Here is an 18,184-nt window from a genome sequence, read left to right on the forward strand (position 1 = left end):
CAGGAATTCCAATTTTATCGGAATCATCTTTGCTTTGACCATTTTCTTTATCTATCATTTTATTTCTGAGTCTTTTTGGCTCTTCCTTTAATATTGTTTTTGTTTGTTTTGCTCTCATAGCTTTTCTTACTCCTACCTTCTATGTGCCATAATGTACTTGTGGCCATATCTATTTTTATTAAGATATATTATAACTTAGTCTTCATATCTGTGATGATTTATCTTTCTGTTCAAATTATTTCCCAAGTTCAGTCAGTTCTCTTCTCACATATGCTTGTAGCTTTTTCATTTTTATTCTGAGTTTTTGAATTTCTGATCTGTGGTGTTCTTTTAAATCCACAATTATTTTATTTTCAAATTCATGTTGGAGTGTTTTGTTACAGTTTACTGTTTCATGGTCCAAGACGGCCTTCTTCTCCTGGTCAATAATGAAAAATGTCTTTAAAAAGTAATGTCTAGGTGGTAATAGGGGGAGTTGTCTGTTTTCTTCGGAATCTTGGGCTCGCTGTTTTATCTAATGGGCTGTTATCTTGAACCTCTTTCCTCCTTTGTCCCTTTTCATCCACCATGCCTCCAAAAGACACCACTCCCTTTCAAGATGGTGTCATCTCCATCAGAAGTGATGCCTCTGTCCCACTCAATTTCTAAGCCCCTTCCTTTCAACTCCTCACTAGCTACTGCTCTGATCCACCAGGTCTCAACCAGAGTGGCAAAATCCTGCAGATAGGTTTGAGAGGAAGGAAAAAGGAAATCATGGTACAAATACAGGAAGAAAACTCAAGGTGAGAATCACTTTTCAGCTGATGAAATACTCCAAAATAAAAAAGAAATCCAGAATTTGGGAAATTCTTCCAGAGAAATGACACAATTTCTTCAACAAGCCGACTGCAAGAAGAGAGGGAGGGAGGGAGGGAGAAAAAGGGAGAGAGGTTCTAAGCTGTGCCGCTTGGGAGACGGCCCCTCTCAGGGATCTGTGGGCAGCTGAAGGGAGGGCACAGGAAGCACATCCGCCAGGCACATGGTGTGGGTAGGAGGTGGTGAATTACGACAGGTGAGTGTTGGGGGGGAGGAGGGATGAAGGAGGGAGAAGGAAGAGATGCTGAAGGAGAAAATGGGGACAGCATGGAGAGGGTGAGCATGGGTGGGTAAGAGAAGCCCTGGGAGGCATCTCAGACAGCTGAAACAAGGAGGGCAGGGCATGGGAAGGAAGGGGCTGTGGGGTTTGGACTGGGGGAGAGGATGGACAGTAGGATCAAGGTATGGGGTGGGGGTGGCTGTGGGTCATGGTTTGGGAGGAGTGAGCAGAGAGTCAGGGTTGGAGAAAGGATGAGGTCGGGGGTGAGAGAGGGCTTTGTCTCCCCAGTCTGCTGATTTGAGTCCCTAGATTAGCTTTAATTCTGCCTCTTCAAGGGGAAAAGTCGTAGTTTTTATCGGACATATCCCAGTTTCAGTGTTGTCCTGTCTTCTGGGATAAAAGACAGGAAAAGAGAGATGCTTTCCCGCCCTGGGACACAAGGGCACAAGGACACAAGTGCCTATCTATCTTCAGGCAGATGTGCCGAGGCCGGACACTCCAAGGAGTCAGCATGGGCAGGAGGAGCTGTTCAGAGCAGGGAAGGGAGCCCTGCTTTGCAGGCCACGTTTCCAAGTGGGGTCAGTCAATCTGGGCAGGCAGGGGCAACAAGGATGGATGCCTGTTCACTCTGGAGGCCCCCGAGTCTGAGACAAGATTCTCTGCTCAAGTTTGGCGAACCGGGGGAGGAGGGCCTCGTAGACCTAGAAGAGCAGAAAAAGCAGTTTAGAACAGGGAGGCGGGAAATGCCTTTTACATCTGGTTGCACCTTGCATTTTAAAATTTTAAATCTCGTTTACTTGCAATTTAACTTTTTTGCTAGGCAAAAGAAAGAAAGCATCAATTCACAAAAGAGGAAATGCTAGTACTTCTCAAACCTATAGTTTAAGATTTTCTTAAACTGTAAATTATGACAAGAAACCAATGTTTATGATCAAATCTACAAAATTTTTTTTAAAAATTCTGGTGAAAGTACCTAGAAATAGCTGGTGAAAGTTGGTGGCACAACTCTTTTGGAAATAGACTTGACTTTTAAAAATTATTATTATTTTTATTTTTGGAGACGGAGTCTCGCTCTGTCGCCAGGCTGGAGTGCAGTGGTGTGATCTCGGTTAACTGCAACCTCTACCACCTGGGTTCAAGTGATTCTCCTGCCTCAGCCTCCTGAGTAGCTGGGATTACAGGTGCCTGTCACTGTGCCTGGCTAATTTTTGTAGTTTTTAGTAGAGACAGGGTTTCACCATCTTGGCCAGGCTGGTCTTGAACTCCTGACCTCGTGATCCACTCGCCTCAGCCTCCCAAAGTGCTGGGATTACAGGCATGAGCCACTGCACCCGGCCAGACTTGACTTTATATCTATATTAAGGAGGCCATAGTGTGGGACCCAGTTATTCTACTTCAGTGAAGTTCTCCTAAGGAAATAATCCTAAATGTAGGATGCCAAGTCCACCAAGGGTCTTCTTTGATACCACTAAACATTCAGACATATGAGACCACCACGAGCTAAGAGAGGACAGCCTAGAGAACACAGTGGCGGCAGGTGCTCCTCTCCAATGGAAGACCATGTAGTGGTCCACATAGCGATTCCACGGCCGTCCAAGAGGGGGCCATTTTGCCTCCCAACCAGGTTACAGCCTAGGCACAGAGTTAAGATCCACATCATACAGAGGCAAGAATGACCCTGGCTTCAGAACCTCATGCCCCACAAAAGTATCTCCCGTAACAACTCAGCACCCAGGAGGAGTCACTGCGCCTGATGAAGCCCTGAGGAAGACTTCTCACCAGGCAGTTACAGTCTTCTGAGTTCAGATGCAGTTTCCCAAGCAAAGGCCATTTTTACATAAGCAATGTTGCCCTAGTAAAACTGTTGATATTCTCCTTTTATGAGCTCTCAAGGGAAACAGAGCTATACAGTTACCCAAAGGTCAAATTCTCATGTAGAACAGGAAAGGGTTTAAAAAAAAAATCCTTTATCTACAAAGACTTAATTATAATTGAAAAACAAAAAGCAACTGCACTAAGACATGGAAAATGCTCAAGTAAATTGTGGTTCATTTGCCAGATTATTATTATTACTATTTTTATAGAGACAAGATCTCATGTTTGCCCAGGCTGGTCTCCAACTCCCAACCTCAAGTGATCCTCCCGCCTCAGTCTCCCAAAGTGCTGGGATTACAGGTATGAGCCACTGTGCCTGGTCTAGCCAGATAGAATATTATACAGTCATTAAAAATGGCATGCATATACATTTTTAAGAATGAAAATATTTATGTTGTAATGTATAAATTTTAAACAAGCTACAAAATTATACATACAGCATGCTGTATAATAAGCCAAAACAAGCAAAGAGCCCAACAGAGAAAAAGGACCAGAAAGAAACACAACCTGACATTCTAACCCTTATTTTGTCACTCTAAACAGTCTTCCCCTGGGGCTGTCGTCTCACCTGAGAAATGCAGATACACTGCAGGTGAGCACACACTGTCTACAGACAAACAACACTGAAGACCAAGGCACCTGGATTTTCCTGCCACTCGCCCAAGTAAACACAAGTAGGAGCTCATGCCAACCCCATTCCTTCTTAATTTGGTTTAATTTGCTCAAAAGTTAAGTTTTGTTTTTTTATTTTTTGAGACAGGGTCTTGCTCTGTTGTCCAGGCTGGAGGTGCAGTGGTGCAGTCTTGATTCACCACAGCTTCCGCCTCCTGGGTTCAAGTGATTCTCATCCCTTAACTCTCAAGTAGCTGGGACTACAGGTGCGCGCCACCACACCCAGCTAATTTCTGTATTTTTTTTCTTTTAGTAGAGATGAGGTTTTGCCATGTTGACCAGGCTGGTCCTGAACTCCTGACCCCATGTGATCCATCTGCCTTGGCCTTCCAAAGTGCTGGGATTACAGGTGTAAGTCACCGCCACCAGCTGGAAGTCAAGTACTTTTTTTTTTTTTGAGATGAAGTCCCGCTCTGTCACCAGGCTGGAGTGCAGTGGCGCGATCTTGACGCACTGCAACCTCCACCTCCCGGGTTCAAGCGATTCTCCTGCCTCAGCCTCCTGAGTAGCTGGGACTACAGGCGCATGTCACCACACCCAGCTAATTTTTTGTATTTTTAGTAGAGATGGGGTTTCACCATCTTGGCCAGGATGGTCTTGATCTCTTAGCCTTATGATCTGCTCGCCTTGGCCTCCCAAAGTGCCGGGATTATAAGCGTGAGCCACCACACCTGGCTGGAAATCAAGTATTTTAACAACAGTTTATGCAACTGGGGCCTACTCTTGGTGCAGCTGGAGCAGCTCTGTCTGAGAAGGCACAGGGACAGTTGCACTGGGTGTCAGAGCCAGAGACAGGGAGCCTGCTGACTTCTAAATCCACAACAAGTCTGTGCTATCTAGAAGGGCTTAGGGGGACAAATTCCTTTCCTCTTCCAAATGAGGGTAACACAGCCAATGTTCTTTCTGGTCCTACTCTGTGAACTATGCATTTGTGAAGTACTGGGAATAGACCCCATGAGTAAAATAACGCAGATAACAGGTGACCCTTTATAAAGAGGCCCACAGTGAGGGGCCTAAGGTTGTCCTAGCCTGTATTGGACATTCAGGAGTCAGAGAACAAAGGTAAAGGGCTTTGATTTTTCCTAATGGAGAAAACTGCAATGTTCAGCTGAGCCAAGGGAGAAAATGTTCTTAGTGCTTTGAGTTTCCCCTTGAGCACAAGCACTCCTGTAGGTGCGACACAGAGAGTGACGGATGTGGCCCTGCTCTCGAGGAGTTTAACTCCAGACCACAAATTCAGGCTGCATATAAGTCACATATGCTGACAATCATATAGACGGTCACCGTTTGCAACCCGCTGCTGACAGGGTGTTTGAGGTTACACTTGTATCCAACAGTAAAGGGTTCCACGAGCTGTCAGTGATTTCGGCCGCGGGCAGGCCAGGGAGAGTGATGGGGCACGTACAGCTCAGAGGATTTCACTCCGTACTCTACCTGAGGCAGACGCTGCTGTGCTGCCCTAAAACTTTCCCCAGTTACCTTCCTCCTTGCTGGCTTTCTTCTAGACAGACTGAAAGAGCCAGACCCTACCCTAGCCTTTCCTACAACTAGAATTGACCATATGACCAAGTGGTGGCCTGTTGGGGGTGCGTGAGGCAGGGGAGGGATAGGCCAGTATTTTTCTACCTGATGAGCAGGAGGTGTATGAGGAGAGACTGTCTTTCCAGTGCCACCCGATGACCCCTGCCTCTGAATAGAGCTGTGATGACATGATGTCTGGGGCAGCTACAGCATCCTCTCCGCATGTGGACACATCCAGAGCCGCACTACCCAATACAGCAGCCACAAGCCATGCAGACCTTTGCATACTGGAGGCATGCCCAGAACTAAGTGGAAAATGCACACCACATTTCAAAAGCTTCATGCAATAAAGACAATGTAAAATATCACATTAGTAACTTTTTTTTTTGAGACAAGGTCTCTGTCTCCCAGGCTGGAGTGCAGTGGTGTGATCTCAGCTCACTGCAACCTCCACCTCCTGGGCTCAAGTGATCCTCCCACCTCAGCCTCCTGAGTAGCTGGGATTACAGGCGTGCATTACCATGCCCAGCTAATTTTTTTTTTTTTTTTGTAGAGATGGGGTTTTGCCATGCTGCCTAGGCTGGTCTCAAACTCCTGGGCTCAAGCAATCTGCCCATCTTGGCTTCCCAAAGTGCTGGGATTACGGTATAAGCCACTGCGCCCGGCCCCACATTAGTAATTTTTCTAATTTATTATATGTTGACATGACAATATTTCAGATATAGTGGATTAAATAAAATATATTATTAAAGTTAATTTTAATCATTTCTTTTTATTTATTTCTACTTTAAAAAAGAGACAAGCAGAAAATTTGAAATGACATATGTGACTCACATTATGTTCCCACTGTCCACTGCTGGCCTGAGGAATTGCAGGGAACATGACTGGGGCCCTTCTGTGGAACCACTGAACCAGTTCTACCTTCAGATTTCCTGTTACACTCTAAAGCCATTCTGGTCAAGGATTCTTTTTAAGCCTCACAATTAGCAGGTTAAAAGGAGGCAGGACAGATGTTGTACCCACTTCACAGATAAACAAACAGAGGTCTGGAGCCAGGGAGCACTGCTTAAGGTCACATGGTGAAGTAGAAACAGAATAAGAATCAGAACATAAATGCCCTTTGTCTCAACATAGAATCTTTCCAGTATATCAAGTGGTCTCTCAAACATAAGAGAAACATGGCCTCTCACACAGAAAAATTACAGATCCTCGGGCACACCTGTGTGTGTGGTCTGGTCTCCTGGACAGCGTGAGCTCCTGCTTCCAGGATGTGCCGGGAGGCAGTTCTCCATGGTGTTTCTACATGTCTGTGACAGCTTTTGTTTCATACTATCTCTTCAAGGATGTCTGTAAAGCACAGACATAGAGATAGTGTCTCTCTCCAGGGTAGAGGGAAAAGTTGTTTGCTGACAAGAAAAATAAGGATAATGTCTCCTTTGGAGGCAAAGTTTGGGCAGGTTTGCTTGTAGTTCCTTTGTAAGGTTGGGAGTTTTCTATGCTCGGGATCATTCGGTTTATCACAGACTATTACGTGCGCAGTATCCACCCGGGCCCACTTTGCAACACCATGTGGAATTTGGGGGCCAAGGCAAACTGATGAGCATGAAGCTCCTGCTTCCTGATGTACCATGAGCAAGAAAGCCCTTTGTCTCTGACCCAGGAGTACTGTGCTTTCTACCTGCCACTAGGAAACTGTGGCAGGCTCATTTCTTAGCTTGCAAGTCAGGTAAATCTCAGAGCCTTCAAAGTTCCTTACAAAATCCACCAACCCCTGCTGCTGGGCTGCAAGACCTTCCTGCAAACAGGTACAGTGGTGTCGTGGGTGCTGTGTGTGCCATCCAGATTCACCTTGGGAATGAAGAACTTATTCTCCCAACTGCTGGGAGTGCTGTTGGCAGACAGTCCTCAGCTGACAGCCCCCTTTGGAGACTGCTTTAGCTACAAAGAGCTGCCTCACCCCAGCCTGGGGCGGCCCACATGCCATGACTGATTGACATGGGGTATAAAGGCCCAGCCCCTTAGCCCAACTGGGTAAAACTCTAAAGGTCATCTCAGAGCTTCTGTGGGATTAGCTTAGGCTCCAGATATTGCACTGCTGCTCCCCTTCTCCCTCCGTCCAATCCTGCCTACTCCCTTTCCTTTCTATAGTTGAAGATTCCAAGAGGGAGTGGGATTCCTCCATTCCCATAAACCTCATGCATCTTAGTTGACATCTCCTACTCTGCTTTCTGAGAAACCCAACCTGCAACAAGTGAGGTCTGCCTTCATAGGGATCTCCTGGCCTGGGTGACGGCACAGCTCTCTTGGATCCAGACTTGAGACTTGAGTGCTGAAGCGCATGCCTTGAGCTTCAGTGACAGATCCTTTCAGTAGCTTTTATAGCCCAGTGACATGGAAAAGCCCACCGTGAGGCATACGAAGCAATAAAAATATGCCCAGCAGGGCCAGGTGCAGTGGCTCATGCCTGTAATCCCAGCACTTTGGGAGGCCAAGGCGGACAGATCACCTGAGGTCAGGAGTTTGAGACCAGTTTGACCAACTTGGAGAAACCCATCTCTACTAAAAATACAAAGCTGGGTGTGGTGGCGCATGCCTGTAACCCCAGCTACTCAGGAGGCTGAGGCAGGAGAATTGCTTGAACCCAGGAGGCAGAGGTTGCAGTGAGCCAAGATCGCGCCATTGCACTCCAGCCTGGGTGACAAGTGTGAAACTTCATCTCAAAACAAAAAATGCCCAGCAATCCATCTGACTCTGGCGATAAAATCAGCAGTATCTGTGACTTGCAGCTGACAACCTGGCTCTTTTGCTCCATTTTCTTGATAATTTCAATAAAGCAGAATTTCTCCTTTAGTTGAGCACATCAAGTTCAATGTAGGTGAGCTTTTTGGCAAGGGGAAAAAACCATAGCCAGCTTTCATAATGCAAATGCTACAAACAAATTCTGATGGTCTCTCACCTGAGAAGCTCCCGGGCTTGGGGTAGCAGCTAGTCTGGGATTTGGAGCTAACTTCACAACCTCTGAAAAGGGCACATCTGTTCCACCTGCAAGACCTAGAAGGGAAAGGTCGCTTCACATTAGTGCATGTTGCAAACGAAGATATTAACCGTAAACAGCATGGAAGCTCTCACCGGGGTGGCAAGCTGTCCTAAAACTGGATCATAGTGATGGCTGCACAACTCAGTACATTTATGAAAAATCAATAACTTGGACACAATCTATATGACACTTTTATGTCATATAAAAATTACAAAAGAATGTCAAGTGCAGGCGTGTCTCCAGCAGGACTTAGCGTATCTTGCTCTTTGTGGTTGTGCCTTCCGTGGAATGGGTCAGGTAAGCGTGACATGTGACAGGGGAGTGTCTGCCTGTCCCTCCTCTCTCCCCTCGTTCACTGCATTCCGGACAGCCTGGTCTTCTCTCCACTCAGGCTGCCTCAGAGCCTTTTCACCGTGCGGAATGTGCTTTCCACTCTTCACGCCCCTGTTCCCTTCTCCTCAGCTAAGTTGTACCTAGGACCATCACTTGCGCGGGAGGTCCTCCTTAGCCCTCAGCACCATCTGCTTTTCCTCAGAGCACTGTTCCCAACTTGTGTATATTTCAGTGGTTCTTGGTTTAAGATCCCTCCTTTGCTGAGCTGTAAAGTCCATGAGGCCAGACACTGTCTCTCTGGGTCAGTGCTTTAACCATGGTGCCTAGCACACCATCTGGCATATAGGAGGCACTCAGTAATTACTCACCAAGCAAATGAGTGGCAGGGAGAAGGTTGCCATTGGTGAGCGAGAAACAATGAGCGATTTCTAGGCAAGATTAGTAGTAGCGTCAGATTGAAAGAGAAACACACCACCACCAGGAGTGAAGGGCCCTTTGAAGATGTGAGAACCAGTTTTCCCGACCAAATGCCAGCCCACAGCAGAATGAATGAGGGACTGGGACAGTGGTGGGGTGGACAGCAGGGAAACTAATCAAAAGACTACGGTCCCATTTCCACTCACACTTGCAGACTGGCTACACAAGATAGTCATCCCCAGACCCAGCTGGGGAGAAGGGATCTCCAAATGAAGTGGCTAGTATCCCTCTGCGGGGAGGGGGCGGTGACTGGTGAGCTAAGTCATCCCCAGACCCAGCTGCGGAGAAGGGATCTCCAAATGAAGTGGCTAGTATCCCTCTGCGGGGAGGGGGTGGTGACTGGTGAGCTAGGATTTAGCTCAGGCTTTGGTTTTGGAGGGCAGAGGACAGTGACCCAGGAATCCTTTGGCAAGCACAGAAAGAGGAAAAGAAGAAAACAAAACACAGTGCAGCACAGCAGTGAAGTCCCTAATGGGTAACTCCTTGCCAGCTTCTACAAAAGGATTATGAAGCGGGCCGAAGACTTCTCATCAGCAACACTGAAGGCCAGAAGATTATGCAAGGGTATCCTCAAAGCTCTCAGGAAAAGTATTTACAACACAGAGTCTTTTACTCAGCCAATCTTTGGGAGGATGAAACAAAGACCTTGTTGGGCATTTCAGGCCTCAAAATCATCACCTATTGAATTCTCTCTTAAAATATTTATTTAGGTTGTATATTCCAGCAAAACTAGCATACGGCCCAGGTGTGGTGATCCTAGCACTAGGATTCATGCCTGTAATCCTAGCATTTTGGGAGGCTGAGGTGAGTGAATCGCTTGAGCCCAGGAGTTTGAGTTCAGCCTAGGCAATATGGTGAAACCCTATCTCTACAAAAACTAGCCAGGCGTGGTGATGTGTGCCTGTAGTCCCGGCTATCTGGGAGACTGAGGTGGAAGTGGGAAGATCACCTGAGCAGAGAAGGTTGAAGCTGCAGTGAGCCACAACTGCACCACTGCACTTTAGCTTGGACCACAGAGACCCTGTCTCAAAAAAAAAAAAAAACCACCAAAATAATACAAAAACCTCAGCATAGAAATAAAGGAAAAAGAAATGTCAGGAAGTTTAAAAAAAAAGAAGAAGAAAGAAAGAAAAATAGAAAGAAAGAGAAAGGAAGGAAAGGAGGGAGGAAGGAAGGAAGGGAGGGAGGGAGGGAGGGAGGAAGGCAGACTCATAGGTAAGTGCAAATAAAAGCCAATATGATGTTAAATGTACTTAATACAAGAATCTGAAAATAAATTCCCAAGTGATCTTGATAAAGGACGTGGCATGAGGCGGGGTGAGGCAGATGGGGTGGGGAGAGAATAAAAGAGTAAGAGGTTAATTATTAAGAGAAGGATATGTTCCCTGATTAATTGTCAATGCTGACAGAGAAATATAAGCTTACATAGGTATGTTAAAAAGTTATGAGTGAACATGAAAATACAATCACCTCGGCTGCTACAGCAGCTCCCTGAGCAGGCAGGAGACAGGGCAAACTGATCCAACTTGAAGGACAAATGCCCTTGAGGGTATGTGCTGCTCCCACCAGAACTTGCCTAGATCGGGGAGCTTCCCTTAATATTCAGAGTTGCAGTGAGGCCTCCATCAGGACTACAGGGCTCCATGGAGCTGTCCAGGGTCCTGGACTGTTTGGGCCTGAAGTCTTCCCGTTTGTCTCAACTTCTGTTCTTGATGAAAAGACGGCTCTGGACTTTGTCCACCTCTCCTGCCCTCTAGCTGTCCAGACCCATGTCCACATGCCCTCAACCATGCCCTGAGTTCTTTTCCTGTGCCCCTGTGCTGACCCTCTGAACAGACTTCATTCAGTTAGGACCCAGCCTCTTTTTCTCCACTTTAAGCAGAGAATAAAGGAACAGAGGGTATGGGTTGGTTCTCACCTGCTGGGAGCTAGAACAATGAAGCTGAAGTCCCCAAAACTCCAATGTCCCTAAAGATTTGGAACACTTCAGTCTCCCCTTTCCACCCTCATTCAGCCCACCCCATGCCCTGGCCACTTCTGGAGACAGTTGTCCCCTTCCATCGACCTACCATGAAAAGCTCGGTATGCAGAACCCACGCAGGCCGAGTTGGCAGTGTCTATAACATACACTGGGGCACCAAACACATCTGCAAGCACCTGGAAAGGACACAGAGGCTCTACTGTGGTGAGCCTGTTCCTCAGAGGGAACACAGACATTGTGGGATGCATTTTCCAGGCTCTCTCCCTCATATGTCTTCTGACCCTTTCCATTCCACCTTGACTGCCTTAAGGGGAGTACGCTTGGTCATGCTACTCAGGTGATAATAGAGCCAGATGACACTGGAGGGCCACAGCTCCCCAGGCTGTCCCTGTGTTTTTTAGCCATTTCACCAAAGACAAGGCAGAAGATTTGGAAAGTATGCTGAGCAAATGGCACTGACCTAGGGCTGGAGACAGTTGGGTATTAGACTAATATTAACAAGCCCAAACAAACCCAAACTAACAAGGTCATGTTTCATGGGGATAATGGTGAAGTTTCCCATTTAGGTCCAAAAATAAATTGCATACATTTCGAATGAAGGACCTGTACTAAGAGGAGTTCACATGGAAAAAACCAGGGGGAGGTCTTAGTTGACCAGAGATAGGGTAGTAGGTGCCACTGATGCCTACCTAGATCCCCTCACTGGACCGCTGTGTGCCCCACCCCAGCTGCTGTGAGGACTGGCTACTAATGGCTTGTAGCACTACCTCCTCAAGAGAACTGACCTTGGCTGAGCATAGGCCACCACTCACCTGTTGGCCCCTTGTCCCAAGGTAAAACCAGCTCTGTGGTGTAATTCATGTGCCAGAGCCCCATCTGCCCCCGGGATGGAGCTGAAGCAGACTCTGGGCAAGGCCGTACCCTCACTCATCCTTCTTCCTCTGCTCTGCCCTGAGTCCCTCACTTCCTTCCCCTGGGAGTCCTCCTCTCTCAACAAGCTGCTTATAGAAGAATTCCCACTGCAGGCTCTATTTCTTGAAAATCTCAGGTAATCACAAGTGAACAGCTAATACAGTAACTCTAACAGTTAAGGCAGCCTCAGGCTACACCCAAAAATGCACTATGCCCCATAACAGGATCTGACAGCCCCACAAGGTGACAGTCTGAGTGTTGGACATCTGCAGGTTGATTCTACTTTCGGTCATATGTTTCCGGCATAATGAAGGACCAGAAGGACAGTAACAGTCTGACAACCGTGTTACAAGAGGACTGGCTGGAGAATCAGCGATGGTTAAACTGGAAAGCAGAGGCCTTGAGGAAGACAAGAACACTGGCATTAGATGTGAGAATGTCTGCCACAGGGAAGAACAGGCACTTTCCATGTGACTCCAGAGGCCAGTGCTGGTATCAGAAAGTGGATCGTACACAGCAGTAGAATTCACCTGCATGTGAGACAGACACCACTCACAGTGTGAGCTGTAAGGCAACAGAGCTGCTTCCCGGAGAGTATGAGCTAAGAACTCCCTTTTCCTGCAGGAGTGGGAATGGAGGCTGTCTTTCTCATTGAATGTCTGACTCTTAGACACAACAGACATGGAGAGGCCATGGTGTACGGCCCACTACGAATGCTTACCTGTAAGATGTCTCTATTGCGAGATGCTCCTCCTGTGGCCAAAATCTTTGTCTTGGACACTGAAAGGGAAAAGAGAAAAAGTGAAATAGCTATGCCAATTCTCCCAAGGCAGAAAAAGCTGTTTCTCCCGAGTTCTTCAGCTACAGAGGGCTCATGAGGAGCCAATGCCCGCTGCTTATCACACAGGACTACGGGAGAGGTCCAGAGCTGGCTCTGTGCGTGCAGGCCTGTCATGCTCATTTGCTCATGAGGTTGCTCTCCCACCCCTCTTAACTGCCTTTAATAATTTTTTTGTTTCAAATATCTCAACAAAACAGGAACAGAAGGGAACTTACTTAAATGATAAAAGCCACATATCCACAATTTATAACAAACATTCTTAACAGAGATTTAGAAGCACTTTCTTCACACTGGTGTGCCAACCAGACTCCAAAATGGCCTCCACATAATCCCTCCCTCCTGATATTCACAGCTTCAAGTAGTCCCCGCTCACATCCAATAACGCTGACTTGTATACCCAATAGAACCTTGTGTAAATGATGGAGTTTGAAGTCTAAGACTAGAAGATAAAAGACATTGAGGCTTCCATCTCGCTCTGACACAGGTCACTATCTCCTGGATCGCTCACTCTGAGGGAAGCAAGTGCCACATCCTGAAGATGCTAAAGCAGCCTTAGGGAGAGGTCTACATGGCAGGGGACTGAGGCTTCCTGCCAACAGCCACGTGAGTGAGCCAGCCTGGAGGCAGATCCTCCAGCCTCAGTCAAGCCTTCAAATGTCTGCAGCCCCAGATGATATTTTGACTGCAACCTCAGGAGATATCCTCAATCAGAATCACCCAACTATGCTGAACTCAAATTCTTGACCCAAAGAAATTGTATAAGAGAGTAAACATTTATTATTGTTTTAAGCTGCTAAATTTTGAGATAATTTGTTACACAGCAATAGATAGCTAATACAACTAGGAACAAAACAGATTCACAGTATCCAGGTCACTGTTTAACACAGTATTAGATCTACCAATCAATGCCATAAGACAACAAAAACAACTGAAATGTTTAAGTATTGAAAGAAAAAAAAAAGAAAACTGTCATTTGCAGACAACAGTCCATCTACTTGGAAAAAATAAACAGTAAGCAAACTAATAAAACTAACAAGAGTTTAATAAGGTTGTCAGATACAAAATCAACTTATAATAATCTAAGGCATTTCTAATAATAACCAACTAGCAAATGTGACAGAAAATAAATTATCATTCATGATGGCAACCCAGAAATGCAAGGTAGCCTTACATGTAAAGGCATACCTTAAAAAAACAGTTCAAAAGTCTCTACGAAGAAAAAGTGGCAGCTGTTGTTAAAGGACAAAAAGAGAATATCTAAATAAATTAAAAGATATTCCATGGTCTTGAGTGAATATGAATTGACATTATAAACATGTCCACTTTTCCAATTAATGTATAAATCCTATTCGACCCAAACATAAATTCTAACTGGACTCTTTTAAGGAACTGGACCAATTTCTTATAAAATATTTATGGAAAAATGAGGACCTTTAAACAGCTCAGACAATATTTTAAAAAGAAAAGCAAGGAGGGGATAATTGCTATGCTAAATATTAAAACATTATTATGGGCTGAACTCTGTCTACCCTAAATTTCTATGTTGAAGTCCTAAACCCCAGTATCTCAGAATGTGAGTGTGTTTGAAGATAAAGACAAAGACAGATATCACCTCTTTAGAAAGGTAATTAAGTTAAAAATGAAGTCATCAGGACGGGCCCTAATCCAGTATGACTGAGGTCCTCATGAGAAGAGAAAAGGAAGACACGGGGGCACACAGGAGAAGACCATGTGCAGACACAGGAAGAAGGTGGCCATCTACAAGCCAAGGGAAGAGGCCTAAGAAGAAATCAACCCTGCCAACACCTTGATCTCAGACCTTAAGCCTCCAGAACTGTGAGAAAATAAAGTTCTGTTGTCTAAGCCACCCATTCTGTGGCATGTTCTCATGGTAGCCCTTGCCAATTAATATAAGCATACTACAAAACCACCATAATATAACAGTTTTTCTGCCTCAAGAATAAGACCAATGAAACACAAAATATAAAAGGGAGTGCAGGTTGGGTGCCATGGCTCACGCCTGTAATCCCAGCACTTTGGGAGGCCAAGGCAGGCAGAACGCTTGAGCCCCAGAGTTTGAGACCAGCCTGGGCAACATGGCGAGACTGTTTAAAAATTATTTAAAAATTAGCCAGGTAGTGTGCGTCTGTAGTTTCAGCTACTCAGGATGCTGAGGTGGGAGGATTGCTTGAGCCCAGGAGATGGAGGTTGCAGTGAGCTGAGATCGCACTGCCGTACTCCAGCCTGGGCAACAGAGTGAGACCTCATATCCAAAAAAAAGAAAAAAAAATGAAAGGGAGTGCAGAGAAAGACCCATGTACATACAGGAACTGGATAAATGATAAAGGGGGTGTTATAAGTAAAGGGGTAAAAGGGGCCACCTGGTAGACAGTTTTTGGAAAACTGGATCAACATGTGGAAAAAAATTCAATTGGATCCCAAGTTACACCATTCACAAGACTCCAGATGGATTAAAGTCCTCAATGTGGAAGGTAAAATTGTAACATTAACAGGAGAAAACATAAAACAGTACTTCTGTGATACTGGAGCAGGGGGAAAATCTCTTAAGTAATACCTCAAAAGCATAAAATATAAGATGAAAAATTGATGAATTCAATCAAAATCCTGTTAAACTGCTGACGCTATAAATAAGCAACAGACAAATGAGAGATAGAGATAGTTGTAACACAGAAAACTGTCAAAAACCTAATATTCAAAGTATACAATAAACTCCTGCAAATCAGTAAGAGAAAGAGAAAATCAAACAGAAAAACGGGAAAGGATGTATACTGCCAACTCACAGAGGAAGAAACCAGAGTTACAAAGAGCTGTTCAAAATCATTATTAATTGGCCAGGTGCGGTGGCTCATGCCTGTAATCCTAGCGCTTTGGGAGGCCAAGGCGGGTGGATCACCTGAGGTCAGGAGTTCAAGATCAGCCTGGCCAACATGGTGAAATCCCATCTCTACTAAAAAATACAAAATTTGCTGGGCATGGTGGCAGGCACCTGTAATCCCAGCTATTAGGGAGGCTGAGCCAGGAAAATCGTTTGAACTCAGGAGGTGGAGGTTGAAGTAAGCCAAGATCATGCCATTGCACTCCAGCCTGGGCAAAAAGAGAAAAACTTCATCTCAAACAAAACAAAATCATCATAAATCAAGAAAATACAAATTAAAATGACACTGAGATGCCAGTTTGCACCTATCAGACTGGCAATAGATTTAAAGGTGGTTTCTGTGAAGTGTTGGTGGGGATATGGGAAAACAGAAACCCTCATGAACTGCTGCTGAGAGTACATGGCTGACTTTATGACAGCAGGGTCTCAAGCCCCTTCCCTCCACTCCCTTACACTCAGCAGCAGAAGCAGCAGCAGTATTTGTCCCCAGGCTAAAGTAAAGACTTGCTCATTAGTGAAAGTGAGCTACTAGCTGCGGAGGGTGCATGGGGGTGCTGAGAGAAAGGAACTTGACATGACACTGAGCTCCCACAGCAGGCATGGAGATGAACATGGAAAGTAGCTCCACTCGTCACAGGAAAAGCTGGATTCCTCTTCCAACAAGAATAAAGCCCTGCTTATTTTGGGTTGGATAATTCTTTTCATGAGGGATTGTTCCGTATATTGCAGAATGTTTAGCAGCATCCCCGGAATGCTATGTCCTCACATGGCTGAAAAGCAGAAAATGGTGAACTCACTCCTGAAAGCACTTTTATAGTAGCATGAATACTTAAGAGCCCTCATGACCTAAACACCTTCTGTTAGGCCCATCTCTCAACACTGTCACATTGGGGATTAAGTTTCTAACATGCAAATTTGGGGAGACACAGTCAGGCCACAGGAAATGGATAAATTGTCATATAATTATGTGATAGAATATCACAGTGCAATGAAAATTAACAGCTAATAGCTAGGCACATTAACATGGATGAATTCATAAACATGACATTGAGCTAAAGCAGCAGGTCACAACACATGTAGTATAATTCCATATATTATGAAGTTCAGAAAGGGCAAAACAAAACAATCTATTTAAAGGAATGCATACATAGCTGGCAAAACCATAAAGAACTCCAGGGAAATGATAATATAAAAATCGAGATAGAAATTATCTTGGCAGAGATGAGGATACAGTGGAAGAGGAGCACAGCTATGTTCTAAGGTTCTAGTCCTAGCGATGTTCTATTTCTTTCTTTTTTTTCTTTTCTTTTTTTTTTTTTGAGACGACGTCTTGCTCTGTCACCCAGTCTGGAGTGCAATAGGGTGATCTTGGCTCACTGCAACCTCCGCCTCCCAGGTCCAAGTGACTCTCCCGCCTCAGCCCCTCGAGTAGGCTATAAGCGTCCACCACTATGCCTGGCTAATTTTTGTATTTTCAGTAGAGATGGGGTTTCACCATGTTGGCCAGGCTCGTCTCAAACTCCTGATCTCAAGCAATCTGCCTGCCTCCGCCTCTGCCTTCCAAAGTGCTGGGATTACAGGTGTGAGCCACTGTGCCTGGCTGATGTTCTATTTCTTAACCTGAGTGCTAATCATCAAATGTTTGACTTATTGATACGTTTTATAATTAGCTGTCAGATATACTCTACTGTATACATGATATTTTTCACAACAAACTAACTAAGCATAGTGGCTCATGCTGTAATCCTAGCACTTCAGGAGGCCAAGACAGGAAGAGGATTGCTTGAGCCTAGGAATTTGAGACCAACCTGGACAACAAAGTAAGACCCTGTCCCTACAAAAAATACAAAAGTTAGCCAGGCATGATGGTGCATGCCTGTGGTCCCAGCTCTTGGGAGGTTTTTAAGTGGAAGGATTGCTTGAGCCCAGGAGGTCAAGGCTGCAGTGAGCCATGATCACTCCAGTGTACTCTATCCTGGGTGCATTCCTGCCTGACAGTGAGACTCTGTCTCTGAAATATACCATATATATATATATGAGGCTGGGCACAGTGGCTCACACCTGTAATCCCAGCACTTTGAGAGGCCGAGGTGGGAGGATCAACTGAGGTCAGGAGTTCGAGACCAGCCTGGACAACCTGGCAAAACCCCATCTCTACTAAGAATACAAAAATCAGCCGGGCGTGGTGGTGTACACCTGTAGTCCCAATTACTTGGGAGATTGAGGCAGGAGGATTGCTTGAGCCCAGAGGGCAGAGGTTGCAGTGAGCTGAGAATGCACCATAGCACTCCATCCTGGGCCACAGAGCAGGCAAAACTCCATCTCAAAATAAATAAATAAAAATAAATAGTAAAATAATAATAATAATAAACCTTAGTCTAATAAAAGACGTACAATTCCACTTCCAGCTACGATGATGATGGTCGAGAAAGAATACCCTTGAGCTGTAAGAGTGACAGAATGGAATAAACAACAACTCAGGCATCATCTTTTTGTTTGAAGGTATCAAAAAATTATAAATTCAAGAAGTCTAAATAAAATACATTCCAGAATGAGATGAGCCC

At 45.4% G+C, this 18,184-nt stretch overlaps 1 protein-coding gene across 5 annotated transcripts in view; it reads right to left on the reverse strand.

Moving 5' to 3' along the window:
- Positions 1–789: 789 nt before the first annotated feature.
- XYLB (xylulokinase) overlaps positions 790–18,184 on the reverse strand; it is a 53,986-nt gene continuing 36,591 nt past the window's right edge. For 3 of the 5 annotated variants that reach the window (XM_064360132.1, XM_064360131.1, XM_064360130.1), the window contains 4 exons: positions 12,605–12,663; positions 11,060–11,147; positions 8,100–8,194; positions 790–1,776 (listed from right to left, as the gene is read on the reverse strand). In XM_064360132.1, coding sequence (XP_064216202.1) covers positions 1,699–1,776; positions 8,100–8,194; positions 11,060–11,147; positions 12,605–12,663 — 320 coding nt within the window. In that variant the 3' untranslated portion in view covers positions 790–1,698. The remainder of the gene's footprint in view (positions 1,777–8,099; positions 8,195–11,059; positions 11,148–12,604; positions 12,664–18,184) is intronic. The other 2 variants (XR_010336454.1, XR_010336453.1) reach the window with 1 other exon arrangement.

The sequence above is a fragment of the Aotus nancymaae genome, unplaced genomic scaffold, assembly GCF_030222135.1.
Source record: "Aotus nancymaae isolate 86718 unplaced genomic scaffold, 86718_ANA_hifiasm-v0.15.2.pri h1tg000038l, whole genome shotgun sequence".
Taxonomy (NCBI): domain Eukaryota; kingdom Metazoa; phylum Chordata; class Mammalia; order Primates; family Aotidae; genus Aotus; species Aotus nancymaae.